Source organism: Malus sylvestris, chromosome 6 (genome assembly GCF_916048215.2).
Source record: "Malus sylvestris chromosome 6, drMalSylv7.2, whole genome shotgun sequence".
In the NCBI taxonomy this organism is placed as follows: Eukaryota; Viridiplantae; Streptophyta; class Magnoliopsida; order Rosales; family Rosaceae; genus Malus; species Malus sylvestris.
Window position 1 is genome coordinate 3935277 of NC_062265.1, and position 18769 is coordinate 3954045.

At 37.5% G+C, this 18769-nt stretch overlaps 2 protein-coding genes and 1 pseudogene across 3 annotated transcripts; 1 reads left to right on the plus strand and 2 right to left on the minus strand.

Annotated features, from left to right (window-relative positions):
- Positions 1 to 2651: 2651 nt before the first annotated feature.
- Positions 2652 to 5454, minus strand: LOC126627467 (plant intracellular Ras-group-related LRR protein 5-like). The gene is made up of 3 exons (XM_050297032.1): positions 4781 to 5454; positions 3371 to 4287; positions 2652 to 3063 (listed from the first exon to the last, which is right to left on the minus strand). The coding sequence occupies exons 1-3, from the start codon at positions 5313 to 5315 to the stop codon at positions 2920 to 2922; spliced, it is 1596 nt and encodes a 531-aa protein (XP_050152989.1). The 5' UTR covers positions 5316 to 5454; the 3' UTR covers positions 2652 to 2919.
- Positions 5455 to 8395: 2941 nt separating this feature from the next.
- On the plus strand, positions 8396 to 10232 carry LOC126626852 (homeobox-leucine zipper protein HAT5-like; annotated as a pseudogene).
- Positions 10233 to 12885: 2653 nt separating this feature from the next.
- LOC126626997 (eyes absent homolog) lies at positions 12886 to 18365 on the minus strand. 2 transcript variants are annotated; one of them, XM_050296410.1, is made up of 6 exons: positions 18227 to 18365; positions 17567 to 17846; positions 17317 to 17484; positions 16339 to 16432; positions 14476 to 14667; positions 12886 to 13397 (listed from the first exon to the last, which is right to left on the minus strand). In XM_050296410.1, the coding sequence occupies exons 2-6, from the start codon at positions 17798 to 17800 to the stop codon at positions 13138 to 13140; spliced, it is 948 nt and encodes a 315-aa protein (XP_050152367.1). In that variant the 5' UTR covers positions 17801 to 17846; positions 18227 to 18365; the 3' UTR covers positions 12886 to 13137. The 2 variants fall into 2 exon arrangements, with proteins under 2 accessions (XP_050152367.1, XP_050152368.1); XM_050296411.1 differs by lacking the exon at positions 18227 to 18365 and having other exon boundaries at positions 12886 to 13390; positions 17567 to 18164.
- Positions 18366 to 18769: the final 404 nt, after the last annotated feature.

Here is an 18769-nt window from a genome sequence, read left to right on the forward strand (position 1 = left end):
TTTGTAGGTATGGCATTTGTTGTCGCTCTCCACAGAAAATTGTTCACCTTTGGTACCGCTCTGATGTTCCATATCAATTTCCAAATCTTATTATCAATTTGATGAGATGAATGCTTCAATACTCGACTCGACGAAAAAGAGTGGGATTTCATCCAATTATAACCACTTTTTACTGAATAATTCCCATCTTTAGTCCAAGGCCAGAATATCTTGTCCTCCTCCAAATGACCATACAATGGGATAGACTTAATCAAACAAGCATCATCCTGAGAAACAAAATGCTTAATTTCATTCAATCTCCAAGGGAGGGAAGTAGAGTCAATTAGAGACGCCACCATTGTGGGAATTGGCCCCACAATGATCGTAGTTGGTTTCGGACAAGAAGTAACAGGCGTGGGGAGCCAATTGTCACTCGATATTTTAACACACTGCCCATTTCCAATCTGCCATTTCGCCCCCCTTTCAATAATTTTTCTACCTTCTAATAGGCTACTCCAAGCCCAGGAAGGACGCGAGCCCCTTGACGCCTTCATGAAATCAGAATTTGGGAAGTATCGAGCCTTCAACACTTGAACCCAAAAAGCATTGGGGTTTTAAACTATTCTCCAACGTTGCTTTGCTAAAAAAGAACAATTGAAAGTCAGGTCTTGTGAGTCTCTCTACGATTTTTGGTTCATTTTTTGGCAAAAGAAACAGTGTTTGGATTATGAAGGAACAAGCCAATGGTCTCAAAGAATGGTAATATGGTTTTATTTTTTTTTTAATTGAAATAGTAAGGAATTTTATTGCTTAAAAGAACAAGCCAAATCACGGAAGCAAAACAACAAAAGATTGAAACAACCACCAAAGTACCAGTACACTCTTCAAGAAGAATAAATCAATAATGAGGTCTAGCGGTTCCTCAAATCATGAACAAAGAGAACCACTAAAGGCAAGTGGTCATTTACTACAGTAGTGGAAAAATGTTACGTCTTTACATGACGGCGTGGGTTTAAATCCTATTGGTAGCTAATCTAACATCTAATATAACAAAATCTATCGTTGGTCATAAAAAACCACTATAGAGGGCAGTACGACTCAAGGGGTGAAATGGTTCTTTTGGGAAGAGGATCCTTTCCTAAGCTCAGGATGGGGATCCTCCTGACCACGAAATCCGAGCCGTTCAAATTTAATCTAATGACTTTAAACAGGGAGCCCTTCTAAAAATTATAATAATTGCAACCGTTGGATTAAATTTGAACAGCCCGGATTTCGTGATCAGGAAGATCCCCATCCTGAGCTCAGGAGAGAATCCTCTTCCGTTCTTTTGAATCAAGTTTTGACTACTTTTTTTTGGTGTAATTTAAAGGAAAGGGAACAAAACAAGTCAATATTTGGGGTCTAATAGGAAGACATTTCAAGCAATGAATGGTTTCTGAATGTGGTAGTCAAAGCAACAAAAGATGATCCAAGTAATCTTCCCTGCTTTCAGTTTTTCGTCTAGATAACGCACATCGTATGCCAACATGATCCTCTTCAGAATTTTTTTGTGAGAATTCCAATGATTCGTAAATCGTATCTGTTCATTGTACATCGTGAAATCAGTTTTAGTCAGGTACTGTTTGTGTTCAATTTTAAATATAAAATTTAAAATAATTTCTAATCACATGATGTACAATAAACGGACACAATTTACCAATTTTCGGAATCCTCGCAAAGAGGATCCGGATTCCAAGGAATGTAACTGTCTGTCTAATCAATATACTCCACATTTCCATATATTTATCTGATTTGAAGAATAATAAATAGAGACCTCTAATAAATAAACACACTTTGTTTGAAGCATTCTTGGTCGAATAACAAAAAGTAAAACATAAGCAGCTTACTGCTCACGCAGAATTGACTGAGCCCCGTATTAGAATATATTTTCAAATAAGAAAATAGTTATTAGCATTTTAAAAAATTTATTTGGTATTCTAAATTTTTTATGATTAGAAAGACAAATACACTTGTGAGAACTGTAGAATGAGATTTTTGGAGTGCTAATAACAGTTCCCTCAAACAAAATGACGTTTTTAAAGAGTTGTTTACTATAGTAAAAGCCAACTATGTATTTCCATAAGGGCCAAGAAAGATTTTGTGATTGTTTCAGAATAAACGTAACATAAGATGCGGTAAAGTTAGGACAATTATTGTATGAGGTCTATCCAATGTTAGATGGCCAGGCACATAAGAAATTGATATGAACATCACGAGCTATCTCGTAATAAAATTGGCTGTTGCTGATGTTAGGATTAGTTACTAGTTATATTGATTCAAATTTATATTTTTTTGGGAGTTAGTTGGAATGTGTTCTTATCTATTAATAGGTTTTTGGTTCACACCTATTTTTACTTCTCAAACACCTTTGTTAAAAATTTTGTTAATTGATTTTCTTCAATTCATTTTATGTTGAAAGATGTGTGTGAGAGGTAGAAGTAAGTGTGTAGATAGCACCACCCTTTTCATAAATAAGTTGGATCACATTATCTTCCCACAAAAAGCCAATACTACCGCATAAACCTACTTAGAGATCGCATTCAAAGTCTCTCGTCATGGTATTTTAATACAACACCTCTCCTAACAAAACAAAAAACTGTAGATAGATAGATCCATATTTGCACGAATAAGAGTAGCTCAAAAATTGAAGTTTTTTGGACTGAATTAAATATGTACAATAGAGACTTGTGGCACAATTTTTTCAAAGGCAAGGAAATGTAAGAGAACGAAATAATATCCACACACTAATTTTTTTTTCTTCTGCACATTTCTGTTTAATGTTATTTGTTGTTTCTATTTGATTTATTCAATCCGATATTAAAAATAAACAAAAATATTTAATAGAAGAAAAATAGCGTGTGGTTATCATTTTCAAATAAAAAAAATTCAAATAATTACTTGCTAGTTGTTGGCAGAATTACCACCAATGGAGCAAAGTTTTGAGCAAAACCAGAACCAAAATCCCTTCTTATTCTTCTGCTTCAATGCTTGAAAAGCAGCACTCTCTCTCTTGGCCTCAAGATCTGCCATGTACTTCACAACAGCCTGGTGATGAACAAAAAAATTGAAAGAGCGTTTATTACTTCAAAAGAATATGAAAAAAATTGACGTTCCACCATAAAATGAATTAGAAACCGGGTGAAATGGAGCACGTGTTGCTGTTGGGCCCCTATGAGACAACCTGCTATGATATCATGAAGTAAGTTGGGTTACACCATAAAACTAATTGGAAACATGAGAAGTAGCCCAACTTACTTATAAGTTCATGCACGATCAGTCCTTCCGTCATTATGAGATTCATTCTCAAGATAATATATACAAAACTAATTGAAAGTTTCTTATATAGCGTTACCTGGGCACCCAGTTTTATCACTTCTCTTGGTGGAACTTCCATAGGTGTCTCATCGGCGCGAAAAATTCTCAGTTTCGACAACATTTTGAAAGAGTTCGGTAAAGTTCTGATCTGATCATCACTGATATCCAACTCTTCAAGCAACTCAAGATTACCAATTGACCGCGGCAAGGCTCTCATGTCTGCAAAGTTGTTTGCCACATTCAGCTTCTTGAGGTTCACTGCAAAGCACAAGTTTTCGGGTATGGATTCGAGTTCGTTGAAGCTAATGTCAAGCTCCTTGAGGTTGTTAAGATTACCAATTGTTGTTGGCAACGCTTTGATTCTGTTATAGTGAAGTGTAAGAACCTCTAAGCTTTCGATCTTTCCAACTGCCTCCGGAAGAGCTCTTAGCTCGTTGAAATCCAAATGTAGCTCAACAATTGATGTGCAGGATCCAATTGTGTAAGGCAATTCCTGAAGCTCATTTGTTTCAACATTCAGTAGCTTTAAACTGGCCAATTTCCCGATTACATCGGGCAAATGGGTGAACTTGTTTGAACTCAAATCGAGGTTAAGGAGGTTAATCAAGTTCCCGAAAGAGGCCGGCAGAGATTTCAACATGTTTGCATGGAGGTCAAGATCAGTGAGATTGCTCAACTCACCAAATGACTCTGGAAGGTTTACCAGCTGGTTCGAGTGAATGTCAAGCTTTGTCAAGGCTTTAAGGCCACCGATCGTGGGCGGAAGAGCCATGATTCGGTTTTCAGACAAGTTCAATTCGGTTACATCTGACAACTTCCCAAGGGATACAGGAAGCCACTCCATTTGATCTACTAACTTTCCTCCAAGATCAAGAACTACTTCCCCACTTTTAGCGGTGTTTTCAATCACAGCTGCCACCTTCATTAGGCTTAACTTTCCAGAGTCCACGACACCTATAGCGACATCAAAACATTTGAAGAAATATCAGATAGCTACTTTAAGTTCCACAACTTTCTGCAGTAACAGTTGGGAGATAGCTAAACAATCTCTTGATTGAAAAAATAGACCGAGTTAGTGAAAATGAGCAACGGAGTAACACAGGGTTATGCTGGAGAACCCTAACAACTAATATACGAGTTCAGGGACCAAAACTAAACTCGGGGTAAAGCTCAACGACCGTTGCTACAATCAAGCCTTCTCATAGGACCGAAACTTAGAAAACAGAAGAAGAAAATACTAACATAAAATCTTGATGATTAGAGGTTGATTAAAACATGAACATCTTATTGATTAACAGGTTTTAAACTAATCACACTTTATGGCTAACTAATACAACACGAAGATCAGATAACCTTAGCAGATTTAGTACGCTTTGAGTTCCTAATCGACATAATCCTCTGATGACCAAAAAATTCTGAAATAAAATTGAAAAATTAAGAGGCTGACCTGAAGAAAGAGTGGAAGCACTGCTCACCAAACCCTTAAAGCCATCTTTCTCATCTTCTTCATATCCCATCTTCTTCTTCTTCACCAAACTTTGATCACGGATCACAGCTTCCCTCCCAACTTTCTCAACCGGGTCACTGAAATCAACATGATTCTGACTCGGAACATCACCCGAAACCAACCCGGAAGCTCTCTGGATAAGATCATCAAAGGTGTGAAACAACTTGTCAGTCTCAACCACATATGAAGCCTCCTTCCTCTGCTCGTGGCTCTGAAACAAAACCACGGTCTTCTTCGACTTCTGCAACACATCGAAGAGTTCTTGGGGAACGTCTTTCGGTTTCTCTAGCTTCGATATCTCCTCGAGCTTCGCTTGCTCCTCGTTGGCCACTGTTTCGAGGACGGACAAGGCTGCTTCGACCTCTTCAATGGAGGGCCTCGGTGGCAGCGACTTGTACAGCTTCATGATTTCTTCAACTGTTTCTACAAGGGCCGGGGATGGTGGTTCTTCCTTGAGCTTGGGTTTGGCACCCATGGCTAATGGTTTGGGGGGAGACTTTGGAGAGTGCTTGGCAAGAAAACACAGTAATTGGCAAGTTTTGAATATCTGTTTGATTCCATGGGCTCTCTCTGTTATTCTATCCCATATAAAACAGGGGAACCATTTGCTTAGAACTTTCTTTTATTTTATTTCCTATTTCTTTTCTTAATGTAATTTACAAACTTCACGCTTTTCCGTTTCCTTAATTCAATATCTTTTTTTTTTTTAAGAAAAGCACGATATTCATTAATATGATTGACAAGATACGTATATTTAGGTCTCGTTAAATTTTTTATTAAGAATGTTAATCTGATTGAAGAGAAAAATAATGTCTTGCACTAAAATTACATAACAATACTATCTTAAACCAAAAGATCAATAATTATATCGGGAGGTTCTTTAAACTACATCACTTGTTCAACAGACAATCCACTCTTGCCAATCTGTGAGCCACCCTATTGGCCTCTCGTCAAGTATAGGTGAATTTGAAGAGATGCGAAAGTTCAACCCTTGTCTCTCCAAAGATTGGACACGTGTTTAAAAGTTTTTTTTTTTTTTTAGTTCAAACGATATTATTACTATTAAAGGATATCAAGAAATGGGCTAAACCTACTTGTAATATAGTGGTTAAAATTTACTTTTGGTAAGAATCAAACCTAAGACATCTCACTTACAAGTGAAAAAGAATACCCCTAGACTGTAGTAATAAGTGGTTGTCTGAAAGTGCTTTTAAAATAGGGAACTTTAACAAATACTTTCGGTATTGTTGACTTTAACAAAAAACCATATTTTTACACTAAAAAGTCAATCCTTGTACTATTCACTTTACCCTTTATTTTGTCTTTATCATTCAAACTCAAAATTTTAAAACCCTTTTCATTAATTTTCCTTTTAAAATATCTATTTGTGACATGAAATTTTTATTCTATTGTCATGTCGATTACAAGTTTCAAGTTATGAATAAAGATTTTATCCGTGAGAAGAACAAATGGGATAAAATCAAAAGGATTGGACTGAATTGGATTGGTATGGATATTTTGTATATTTTCTTACTATATTTAAAAGATACAAAGAAGGGTTGAAATTTAAAAGGGAGAAGTGTGTCTCCTTGTACAGCTGCTCAGAAGGTCAAGGTCTATTAATTGAAATTAAAATATGCCAATGAAGTTGATGACGTTGATTTTTGGAAAAGGACGATTTTGACCTTTACAAGACATCATGCATGATGCACATCGATGCACATGTGTACAAGGTTTCGTTTCTTACAAGGAGCATGCTTGGCTGGCCTACTAGTTGAATTCCCAAATACTGCTATTAGTGTTCTCGTTTCTCTTTCTTCATTTTTTGCATTAAACTTATCGTTCATTGACTTTTTGTTTTATTTTTGTTTTTAGATTAAACGGAAGTTTATTAAAATATCAATAGGATACTCGTTAGATTCTCTTTATAAGGATCTTGAAGATCCTCCAATCACATCCATTCATCGTACATCGTGCGGTCATAAATTATTGTATTTTTTTTAATTTAAAATTGAATATAAATAGTACCTGACAAAAACTAGTCGCATGATGTATGATGAACGGATGTGATTGAAAGATCTGCCGAGGATCCTCTCTCTTAAAATATATACAACACAATTCATCAATCGTAGAGGTTCCATATATATAGCTGGTTTGGAAGTAATTTTAAAATGATTGAAAATGCTTTTTAGATAAATGTTTTTGGGTTCCAAAAGAAGAAGCATTAGTTATGTGCTACTTCCAAGAAGCACTTAAGTGTTTTTCTAGGATTTACTTACACTTTTACTAAGGATCGGTTCAAAAAACATTTTTAACAAAAGCGATTTCAGTCATTTTAAAACACTTTCAAACGAGCTCACAATTAACAAGGAAGATAATACTCTTGATGAGCAAACCTTGCAAGACGGAGAATTACCATAAAGGCATCACGAAGAAAAAATCGGGGATCATTCTATAATTAATTTTATAAAATGTAACAACCTGGCAAGTGGCTTGTAGCTCAATAGATTTTTATTTTTTTATTTTTTAGTACATCGATATTTTTACCCTAAAGGAAAGGGGAGTTCGGCTAAACCACACAATAAGTAACCTAATTTGGTATCGAATTCGTCATCCACAAAAGGAATACCACCAGCTGTAGTACTAAGTGACTGTAACTCAGTTGATTAAAAGTATTTGTCCTTACACTTGAAGTCTCATGCTTGAAAACTCACCTTAGTTTAGAATAAATAAATGTAGATAATCCTATCATTTGTAAAAGGAATTAAATGTAATGACTTGTTGCAAATCATAAGGATGTTTTGATGGTTGTTTAATCATGAATGATATACACAAGCCATATCACAGCCATATCAATGCGATCTTATTTTATAGGATTACTTCGTATCATTAATTAACAACTTATTTTAGAAGCTTATTTTCCAGCAACGTCTCATAGAACTCGATTTTGATCACATTGAAACTAAAAAATCATAATGTTTACTTACTGAAACTCAATTTTCGTCCCACTTTATCAGTATCTATCAAAATAAAATAATTGCTTTCTTTCACTCAAAAGAAATCTGCAAAATTTGTGGTGACCAAGTCATATGATCAGAGTCCCGTTCTCTTAATCTTATGACCACCCAACATTTGATTTGATATCAATGATTGTGTTTGTACCATACTTAGGGCATCCGTATAAATACTCGGATGACTCAAATGTAATTATGTAATAAAGGAAAGGGCAAATATGTAAAAAATGGGAGGAACCCTTATTCTATAAAAGGGCATCCTCACCCTTACAAACCCTAAGCCTCACAAGCCTCCTCACCCCCTCAAGCTCTCACCCTTACTACCCTCTCACATACAAAGAGGCTATCTCAACTATCTCTTTTTATGGGGACTCCCCCTCACCCTTGTAATTCATACATACAGTCAGAGAAATACAATCAGTGTGGACGTAACCCAAACCTTGGGGTGAACCATGATACATCTTGTGTTATTTACTTTCTTGCAGATTCATGGTCGGGTTTACGTTGTTCCAAGACCCATCCGGTTTTGTGCATCAACATTTGGCGCTGTCTGTAGGAAACGACACAAAAAACTATGTCGGTTCTTTTTCATTTTTCCATCTCATCACCGTGAGACCTTACCACACTCTACCGTGAATCTGCAAAAACCCAGAACATCCCTTTTTGGGCTTTTCTAGAAAACCTTCGCAGACTCTATGCAGTTTAAAAAAAAAAACCTTCCAAAAACCCATTTTTCTTTCTCTCGAATCTTCCGCAATCTTCCCCTCCATTACACAACCCCCTTTTGACTCTCTCTCTCTCTCTCTAGACTCCAGGTGTTGTTCTCAATCCCCTGTATAGACAAACTCCCTCTATCTATATAGATATAGAGTCACCCAATATTACCCACCAGTCATTCACATTCAAACATCGTTAAGAAGAACCAGAGGAAGAAGAAGAAACAACAAACTTGCAATTGGAAGAATTGGAGGAGAGATGGGAAACACCGGCTGTGCTTCCATTTCCAACTTGAACTTCGTCCGGAATCGCACCCACAATTGCTTCGACCAGCAAGGACCAATCAGAAACAGGCTGGGTTTTGTTCGAGTCCACCACTCGAGGAGGCCGATACCGAAGCTCAGTGCTCTGCGGATCTGGAGGAGCCTCTGCGGTGATGTCGTTTGCTACGCTGTTGATGATGATTTGAGAGAGAAGTAGCAGGAGTTTGGCGCTGGATCTGGGGTTGGGTCATCTGTCGAGGAGAGGCCTTCTACTGATTTGGTTGATGGAGTGAAGGACAATGAAGGAAGTTTGATTTCCAATTTTCTATATCCTGGTCGGAGTGTTGACTGTAAACATGGCCGGCGGAAGGGTCAACGGCGATCGAAATTTGTCCGTCCTCAGTGCTTTGCTTCAGAACTAGAGGAGTTTTGAGCCTTTTGATTCTCTGTTCCTTTCTGGGTCATCAACTTCTTCCTCTGCTCATTTTCTGGGTTCAAGATCGATGGTGAGTTTCCAAAATGTACGTGGAGGAAGGGGATTGAATAAGTCATTGTTCCACCAGTATGAGCACGAAGATAACAGGGAAGAAGACTTGGGTAAGTATCTCCATCAACTTGGGAAGAAGAGACGGCTAACCGCTGATCAAGTCCAGTTTCTCGAAAAAAGCTTTGATGTGGAAAACAAGCTGGAACCAGAGAGGAAAGTCCTGCTGGCAAAGGACCTTGGCTTGCAGCCTCGGCAGGTTGCGATATGGTTCCAGAACCGCTGGGCGAGGTGGAAGACAAAACACCTTGAAAAGGATTATGAGGTGCTGCAAGCCAATTACAATAATCTCAAGGCTAACTGTGAAAGCCTTTCGAAAGAGAATGATAAATTAAAGGCCGAGCAACGCCAAGCTACTGGCAAGTCAGAGGCAGGGAAGATAGAGGCGTGGATACAGGTGTAGCCCTCTTCCAGTAATGTCTTGACCCCAGGGACTGAGATTACTTTTCTCCTGTTCACCTCAGCCTCAACGGCAGTAACCAGTCAAACCCAACTCGAAGGGGGTGGGCATGATCATTATCATCATTATCAAGGTGAAAGCGGGCCAGCATTGGAGCGAGTTGTGACCCACCAAAAGATTTGTCTGGGTTCATCGCCACTAGGTTGCAGATCCAAGCGCGGAAGCTGCTCGCTGTGTAAAGCAGAAAAAAAAAGAGAAAAGCAAAAGTAAGAAAAAAAGAAAAAGGAGGAGGATAAAGAGAAATCATGACCAGGCTACACATGTTTGTGAATGAACTTCCACAAAAAAACGGGTGGGGTAAAGGCAAAGCAGAAGATGCCATCAACTTTTGAAAAAGAAAACTCTCATCATGCATGTTCCCACTTTTCTGAAAAAAAGCCATTGGAATACGCACATGGAAAAAGATCTGCGACAACCCAGTACGCACCAACGATCTGCAACTGTCGAAACCTTTGTTTTGAATGATGGAATTTATTTTTCTTATTTTTCGGAAACATCTGTATAAACTCCATCAGAGGGTAATCATAAAAAAATAAAAAATAAAAAAATAAAAAAGGGCAAGCCCAAAATAATGGGCTGCAATGGGGAGGGCCAATGCCCATATGCCCAAAAGAGCCAAACCCTCTATTATCACCAATCAAGTGATCAAAATTACGCCTAGTACTTCCAAAATTATTCGGCAACCTGCCACTATTATCACCAACCAGGTGACCAAAAGTACGCCTAGTACTACAAAAAAATTATTCGGCAACCTGCTGCTATTACCACCAACCAGCTGATCAAAAGTACACCAAGTACTTCCAAATTTATTCGGCAGCTTGCTGCTATTACCACCAACCAGGTGATCAAAAGTACGCCTAGTACTCCAAAAATTATTCGACAGTCTGCCGCTATTATCACCAACCAGGTGATCAAAAGTACGCCCAGTACTCCAAAATTATTCAGCAGCCTGTCGCTATTATCACCAACCAAGTGATCAAAAGTACACCAAGTACTTTAAATTATACATAAGCATTACTCATGTCAATCATACATAAACATTCATGAGCATTACTAATATCAATCATACATAAACATTCATGAGCATCACTCATGTCAACATTCATGAGCATCACTCATGTCAACATTCATGAGCATCACTCATGTCAACATCCATGAGCATCACTCATGTCAACATTCATGAGCATCACTCATGTCAACATTCATGAGCATCACTCATGTCAATCAACATAAACATTCATAAGCATCACTCATGTCAATCAGCTTCAAAAGCTTCATTTACAGAGCTCTAACTTCGAAAGCTTCATTTACAAAAACTCTAGCTTCAAAAGCTTCATTTACAGAGCTCTAGTTTCAAAAGCTTCATTTACAAAAGCTTTAGCTTCAAAAGCATCATTTACAAAGCTCTAGCTTCGAAAGCTTCATTTACAAAAGCTCTAGCTTCAAAAGCTTCATTTACAGAGCTCTAGCTTCAAAAGCTTCATTTACAAAAGCTCTAGCTTCAAAAGCTTCATTTACAAAGCTCCAGCTTCAAAGCTTCACTTGCAAAGCTTCACCTACAAAGCTTCAATGCATGGTATACAAATACTGCCTTCGAACAACCGCCACTTTGGCCAATACATGGATTCAATTTGAAGTCTCCAACCAACACACTCTATTGACCGAAGACTTGAGGGACTACACTATACATCATATATAGGGCCTCAACTGGGCCTCATGAAAAATACTTGGGAGACTTAGCCCATTATTTATGTACTGAGGAGCGAACCCTTATTGTATAAAAGGAACTCTCTCACTTTCATTAGAGAGCACCCATTATTCATGTACTGAGGAGCGAACCTTTATTTTATAAAAGGGACTCCCTCACCATCATTAGAGAGCATCGCCGCTTGCTGAGCAACCGCCTCGCCGTGAACATCACTCATAACCCATTATTTATGTACTGAGGAGTGAGCCCTTATTCTATAAAAGGAACTCCCTCACCATCATTAGAGAGCATTAACTCTAGCCCATCATTTATGTATTGAGGAGCGAGCCCTTATTCTATAAAAGGGACTTCCTCACCATCAACACCATAAGCCAAACCTCAACCAAGGCAACATAAGCCACAAGCAGAGTAGCCTCGCAACATGTGCTACTTCAAGTTGAGCATTATTTCAGATTGAGCACCGTCTCATATCGAGTATCGGTTCAAGACAACATCTAGTTATTTCAGCCCACACATGGACTGAATTTCAAGTCTCCAGCCAAAAGACTCTCTTGACTGAAGACTTGGGGGACTACTGTTTGTACCATACTTAAGGCCTCCGTATAAATACTCAGGGGACTCAAATGTAATTATGTAATAAAGAAATGGGCAAATATGTAAAAAAGGGAGGAGTCCTTATTCTATAAAAGGGCCTCCTCACCCTTACAAACCCTAAGCCTCACAAGCCTCCTCACCCCCTCAAGCTCTCACCCTTACTACCATCTCACATGCACAGAGGCTCTCTCAAACTCTCTCCTTCTCTGGGGACTCCTCCTCACCCTTGTAATCCATACATACAGTAAGAGAAATACAACAAGTGTGGACGTAACCCAAACCTTGGGGTGAACCACGATACATCTTGTGTTATTTACTTTCTTGCAGATTCACAGTCGGATTTACGTTGTTCTAAGACCCCTCCGGTTTTGTGCATCAATTCTAGCCCATCATTTATGTATTGAGAAGCAGCAAATATGTAAAAAGGGGAGGAGCCCTTATTCTATAAAATGACCTCCTCACCCTTACAAACCCTAAGCCTCACAAGCCTCCTCACCCCCTCAAGCTCTCACCCTCACTACCCTCTCACATACACAGAGGCTCTCTCAAACTCTCTCCTTTTCTAGGGGACTCCCCCTCACTCTTGAAATCCATACATACAATCAGAGAAATACAATCAGTGTGGACGTGACCCAAACCTTGGGCTGAACCACAATGCATCTTGTGTTATTTACTTTCTTGCAGATTAACGGTCGGATTTACGTTATTCCAAAACCCTTCCGGTTTTGTGCATCAACAGATTGGATTAAAACATTAAAAGCAAATTCATCTATGCTCCACCTTTGATATCAAATCCAAGGGTACGCAACCATACATTTCTTGGTGACTTTTATCACATCATAAAATATTACAAAAACTAATAGTCAATTTGGCTTCTGAGGAGTTTTTCTTCACCTAACCGAGTAGATTGATACAATTTTTTTTTAAGCCATGATTCCACAATGGTGGTCTGGTTTTATGTACAGGTAGATATAACATCTTGCGAATCCTGTGAGTTCTACTCTTTCTCATCTTCATCGTCCGAACTCCCATATACAACAGAAAAGTAGAATCCGAGTGTCTTGGACGTGAGGCCCGGAAACCTGTGAGCGCTGTCTGGTTGCATATCAATCTTAACAAATGGCCATCGCATTGCTTGTGCTGCTTCACACTCCTCCCATCCATCCCCAATTACGCAGAAGCGGGCATTTGGGCTGTTAAAACGCGATTTGATCTGCTCAAAGCATTGTAGTTTTCCCACTTCCCAGGAACTATATACTTCACAAAAATTATAGATTCGTCAGTATCTGTCCTCACAACTTATGAATAACATGTTATATCCGCCCCCAAATGCATCAAACAATCTATTCGGCAGTCATCGGAATCCAAGACAAAACCAAAATATAATAATCTTTGTAACAGTGAGGAGTTTGTTGCATATTCATTACTTCAAATCAAGTTTTCCAAATGAATTTCCAAAAAGTTTAACTGCACTACTGGGCATATGCTGATACTCGACTCTAACTATAAAATATTGAATATCAACTGCATCTTTCTAGAGAATTTAGTTGAGTCTGTTCTATAGTATGTAAGTGTTGGTGGATCTGGTGCTAGAACGTCCCAAGTATTTTGACAATTCTTCATGCCATATAGTTGTATTTGGGCTAAACTCTAAAAGTTGATTGCCTGGAATCCTGATTCCGATCAACAAAAATTAAAATAAAACAGTTGCTTCTTAAAATTCTCTTTCCAAATATTTAACCAAAAACATTGAACGAAGCCATGTTCAAAATGTTTTCAAGCTGGTTAGACTGAAGTAGGATTCGGTCTTAAAAGTATCTGCCACCACACAAGTGGAGATTTACCAGACTACTTAGGGAGGTTGCATTTCCAGTAAGTAACTAAGTACGATTAAGGGATAATTATGGAATAAAAAATAAAGAGAGAAGTTACTGTGACCTCCACTGACACAATAGTTCACACATCTAACTTACATGAAAAATAGGAATGAAAGTGATTAATGTGTTATAAATGCACAATAGAGCACAGACTGTCTAATATTCTAACACAACTTCGGTATTTAAGTTTTAAGTTTTCTAATTAATGAGCCAGAGTAGCATGAAACGTGCGAAATCAATGTACTTTGAAGCTCTCAATTGTGTTACTAATGCACAATAGAGCACAGAATGCACAGGTTACAGTATAAGTCAGTAACGTAAACATAAAAGTGATAATGATTACTAACCATTTTCATGCGTTACCAAATTGATAAGGATTCAGAAAACAATGAAAAACAAGGGTCACAAATGCCAACAATAAAAAGTTTGTAATCATAAAAGTGATGAGGAATACTAACCATTTTCATGTGTTATCATATTGTTAAGTCGAAAGAGCAAGCATTTTACAAGGCTGGGGATTAATGATCCAGATGTCACTAAAAGATTAATATGTTGATACTTTGAAGCGGAAGATTCATTGATCCCATCAGAAGCCACGAGAGATGACTCATTGTGCCGAGCAGAACACTCTTCCTCCAAGAAGACACGTGCTACATTAGCATAGGAGGAAGATGATTACTGAGCAACTATTGGACAATGTTTAAGAATGAAAGAGAACATAGTTAAAACACTATATTTCTAACATCACACAGAGGAAACTGGCTATTTAGATTACCAGAGGGTGCCAAGAGTTGGATTGGATATAGAGGAAGGGAAGCAAAGTAAGATAAGGGTTGATTGCAATGGACAAACCACTATTTCCAAGGTATGCTGAAGGAAGAAACGAAAAATATTGTGTCCAACTTGGAGGAAAAGATGGATTACTCATGAATAAAACTTATCCATTCCAATCGCTCCCAAAATGGTAGGATTAGAAGGAAGAGGTTTCCTTCATGTCTAATCCCCTTCTAATCCCCTCAACATGAAAAATCTTTCTCCTCTACCTTCAATATAACTGAATTTGGAAGGTTATCCATTCCATTCCAACCCTCGAGACAAACGAGGCCAATATTATTGGTAGAATATCCATATTCTGTATCCTCAACCTATCATAAAAAAGAATGTTTACCAAGCAATTGCTATCTAATAGGCACAGGAAGGTCATTCCAATAGCTACTTCCATACAAAAAAGGGTGACATGCTCTCAACTTTTGTAAACCATCAAAGTATTGGTATCTCTTCTTTCATATTTAGATGCTTTCCGTCATATCACATTAAGTCGAGAGAATATTTTGAGTAGATTAATGGCTAGGGTAAAGAAGTGGGGACCGGTAGAAGGGCTACATATGGATTGGGAAAGGATTGCAGTTTCTCATTTCCAGTTGCAGACTAAACCAATTTCTTTCTTTTGCAGAGGGGGAATAAAATTGGGGCAATTTGTTCGCAGTGTTGGACATTTTGTGCATTGTCTGGCTTGAAAAATAACAAGGCGAAATGTTTAGTGTTGGCTGCTGGGTTAGTGTGTGAAGTGGTTTGGCAAACTTTTGGGTTCCTTTGGGGTTAATCAGAGGTCTTTTCCTTTTTGGGATTCGGTGGGAAAGAGTAGAGAAGAGATTGGATGGTTTGAAGCGGGCTTTCTTGTCAAGAGGTGGTAGACATATGGTCATACAATCTGTATTGAGTAGTTTGCCAGTTTATGATCTTTATTTGTTCAGCAATCCGGATGATCATAGATGCAGTTCCTATACCACAAACTTATTACTCAAAAACCTTATCTGACATAATGGAGACACATTCCTCAACACAGTAAATTCATTTTGCATTTTGCGCCAGTGCAATCACTGTGGCTTGAAGTGGAATAACTGTAAGTGTTCACGTTCTATGGCAATGGGAGCAATGAGTTGTAAACTATTATGATGACTTTGTAATAAACCTTACAACGTTTGTATTTGAAATTTTCATTCACAGAAAGTATTCTAAATATTTTGCATGTCTTCTCGGGATTTATCAGTAGAAACTTAGACCAACCTACCTAATATTAATCTCATCTTGCTTAGAAGTGGTTTTGCAGGTATCATTTAATAGAACAATGATTCTGTTTTTATGCAATCAGATAGCTTTCCCTTGATTTTGGAAAAGCATTTATGTATTGCAATATAGAATACTGGAAGAAAGGCCAAACTCATCATTAGGACGAGAAGGAAGTTGAACCAGAGGCGTGTAGGCAGGATGAACAATGATCGGAAGAGAAAGAAAACAATAGATAGCACATTCGCAAATACCTGAGGAGAGCCATCTATCTGTATATTTATCAGTCGTATCATACAACTCATCCAATTCTTTTATCATCTGTTGATTAAGAAAACTGCGCAAACCCTGAAATAATAGAAACCATTTGAGCTTTTCTAAAAAAAGGTCTAACGTTAAAACATCCAAAATAGTTTACAGAAGCGGATGTAACTTTCTTAAGCAGAAAAATATTAGTTCTACATACAAATGAATAATAAGATCAGATGTCAAATCAGTATGATGCAAGCTCAATATAACTTTCCCACATCAAATGTCTTAATAAGAGAATAGTTTAGATTGCTATTTATAAGCCTAAGATAGCCAATCCATCAGGAGCCAGCCAAGCAGAGCCAAATTCTGTAAGACTGCAGTCAAGCTTAGTCACATTCAAATATAGAATGCCATCATGGTTAAGTTAATTATCTGATTCATTCATCCCTCGAGTGTTTGAATGAAGATGATACAGGTAACAGATAAGATCATACAAAGTTTTCCATACACCCATTTGACAAGGAATCTTCAAAGAAAGGAACATGCATTTTTCTTTATTTAAATTTTACAATGAACTTTTCAAGAAAGAAGAAGTTGGAAGCTTATTACAGCATACAGGGTACATTATGAGTAATGCTGATACTGTTTCTCTTTTTGGAGTTCTGTCACATCCTAGAGCCAGTTCCTAGCAAATTTAAATGCATTTCTGACCAACTACATATTCTACGATAGATTAGAATAATGAATATTGCTCAAGGTGATCATGTGCCAAAACAGATTTGCACCAAAGAAACCAGTGCATCTCTATAATGGCTAGAACAGTGCACTCCAAATAACCGCAATCCTGAAACCAAAAGGCCTGCCTCGATGGTTTGTAAGAGTTTGAGACAATTACCAATGCATACACCAACTGACAAGTAAAAGCATAACAATGTAAATAAAAGAAAATTTCTTTTTGCAAAATGCCTGCATTTACACACCTGTTTGTACCTATGGGCTATGACTCGGTGCCTATAAGCAAGTTTCCTATTGTTGTCATCATCATGTGGAGTACCAAATCCATCTTTGGTGAAATCATAACCAGAAAGATTCTGCCCATCATCATATTGGCTCAAGGCATCGAGAGAGGGTTTATTGCAGTTCTCAATCTACATAGCATGCAAAAATTCAAATTCAAATAAAGAACATGCATACGAATATGTGTATTTGTAAATGAAGTTCTAAACTTACCTGTTCATAAAAGAAATGATCGTCGCACAAACTAAGAATATGCTTCTCCCACATCTTCCCGATTTCAACACCCTCTTGTATATTCTTGGAACCGTTGAAAACCTCTGCGTATGTTCCGTTCAACAAAGACTTGAGCAGGATAAGAGTTTCATCCATATCCCAAATATAGACATTTATCTTCCGACCAATGCTGCTCTTCGCAAACCCCTTTTCCATACGTGTACTTTCACCCATTTTCTTGTTCCTGTCAATTCTAAGGAGCTAGTTTATAGTTTCCAGCCTGGAGAGTTCAACAACCAGGCATTTACATATAATTATTAACCAATCAACACAATTTTGCTTCAAAAGCATACAAACTTGTCATGTCATCCATGGATTTCTCAACCTACATATCAACCAACTAAAAAGTACAAAGCTTGATGTTATTTAATATTTAATCAACGAAAGACATCAATGAAGATACTTTGTGAGACTGCAATCGAATCAATGGTACCCAGAAGAGGGTTCTGTATTAAATAACAATAAATAAATAAGGAAGGGCAATCAAACACAATCAAACGTTCTTGTGTTTGCTTATCCTAACTTGGTACAACCAAAATCTGCTCAACACAATCAAACAGCAACAGATAAAGGATGAAAGACAAAAGCTGAGATTCTTACCTGGAGGCGGAGGCTACAGGTCAGTAGGACTGGGAACGCAAAATTTAGAAACAAGAAGAAGAAGAAGAACAAAGTGTCCTTTGGGCTTCAGAGTGCAGACAGATCTCACCCAATCCTATTCTTTAAGCCCGAGTCCAGGTTGGGCTGAATGCTAAAAGGTTCTGACTAAAACCCTAGGCACCGATTTTTTTTATTTCTTTTTATTTTATTAATTTTATTAGATTAGTCATCAACGGGATTTGACGCCATTATGCAAGGGATCAACTCATTTCATCACTGTGGTTGATTAGGTCCACTTACTTAATTATCTACATCAACTTATTTTTATTATCTTCTTATTAAATTGTGATAAATATTCCTTTATTTATAAGATTATCTTTTACTTATGTGTTAACTAATCTATTTTGTAGGTACTATATATATTAGCATACATGTAAATCTATGAAAGATGAAATTTCTTTAAACTATTTTTATGGATGATAGGTTGATGAAGTTTTATTTATTTATCATATATACTTATATGACAGGTAAAATGTATTTTAA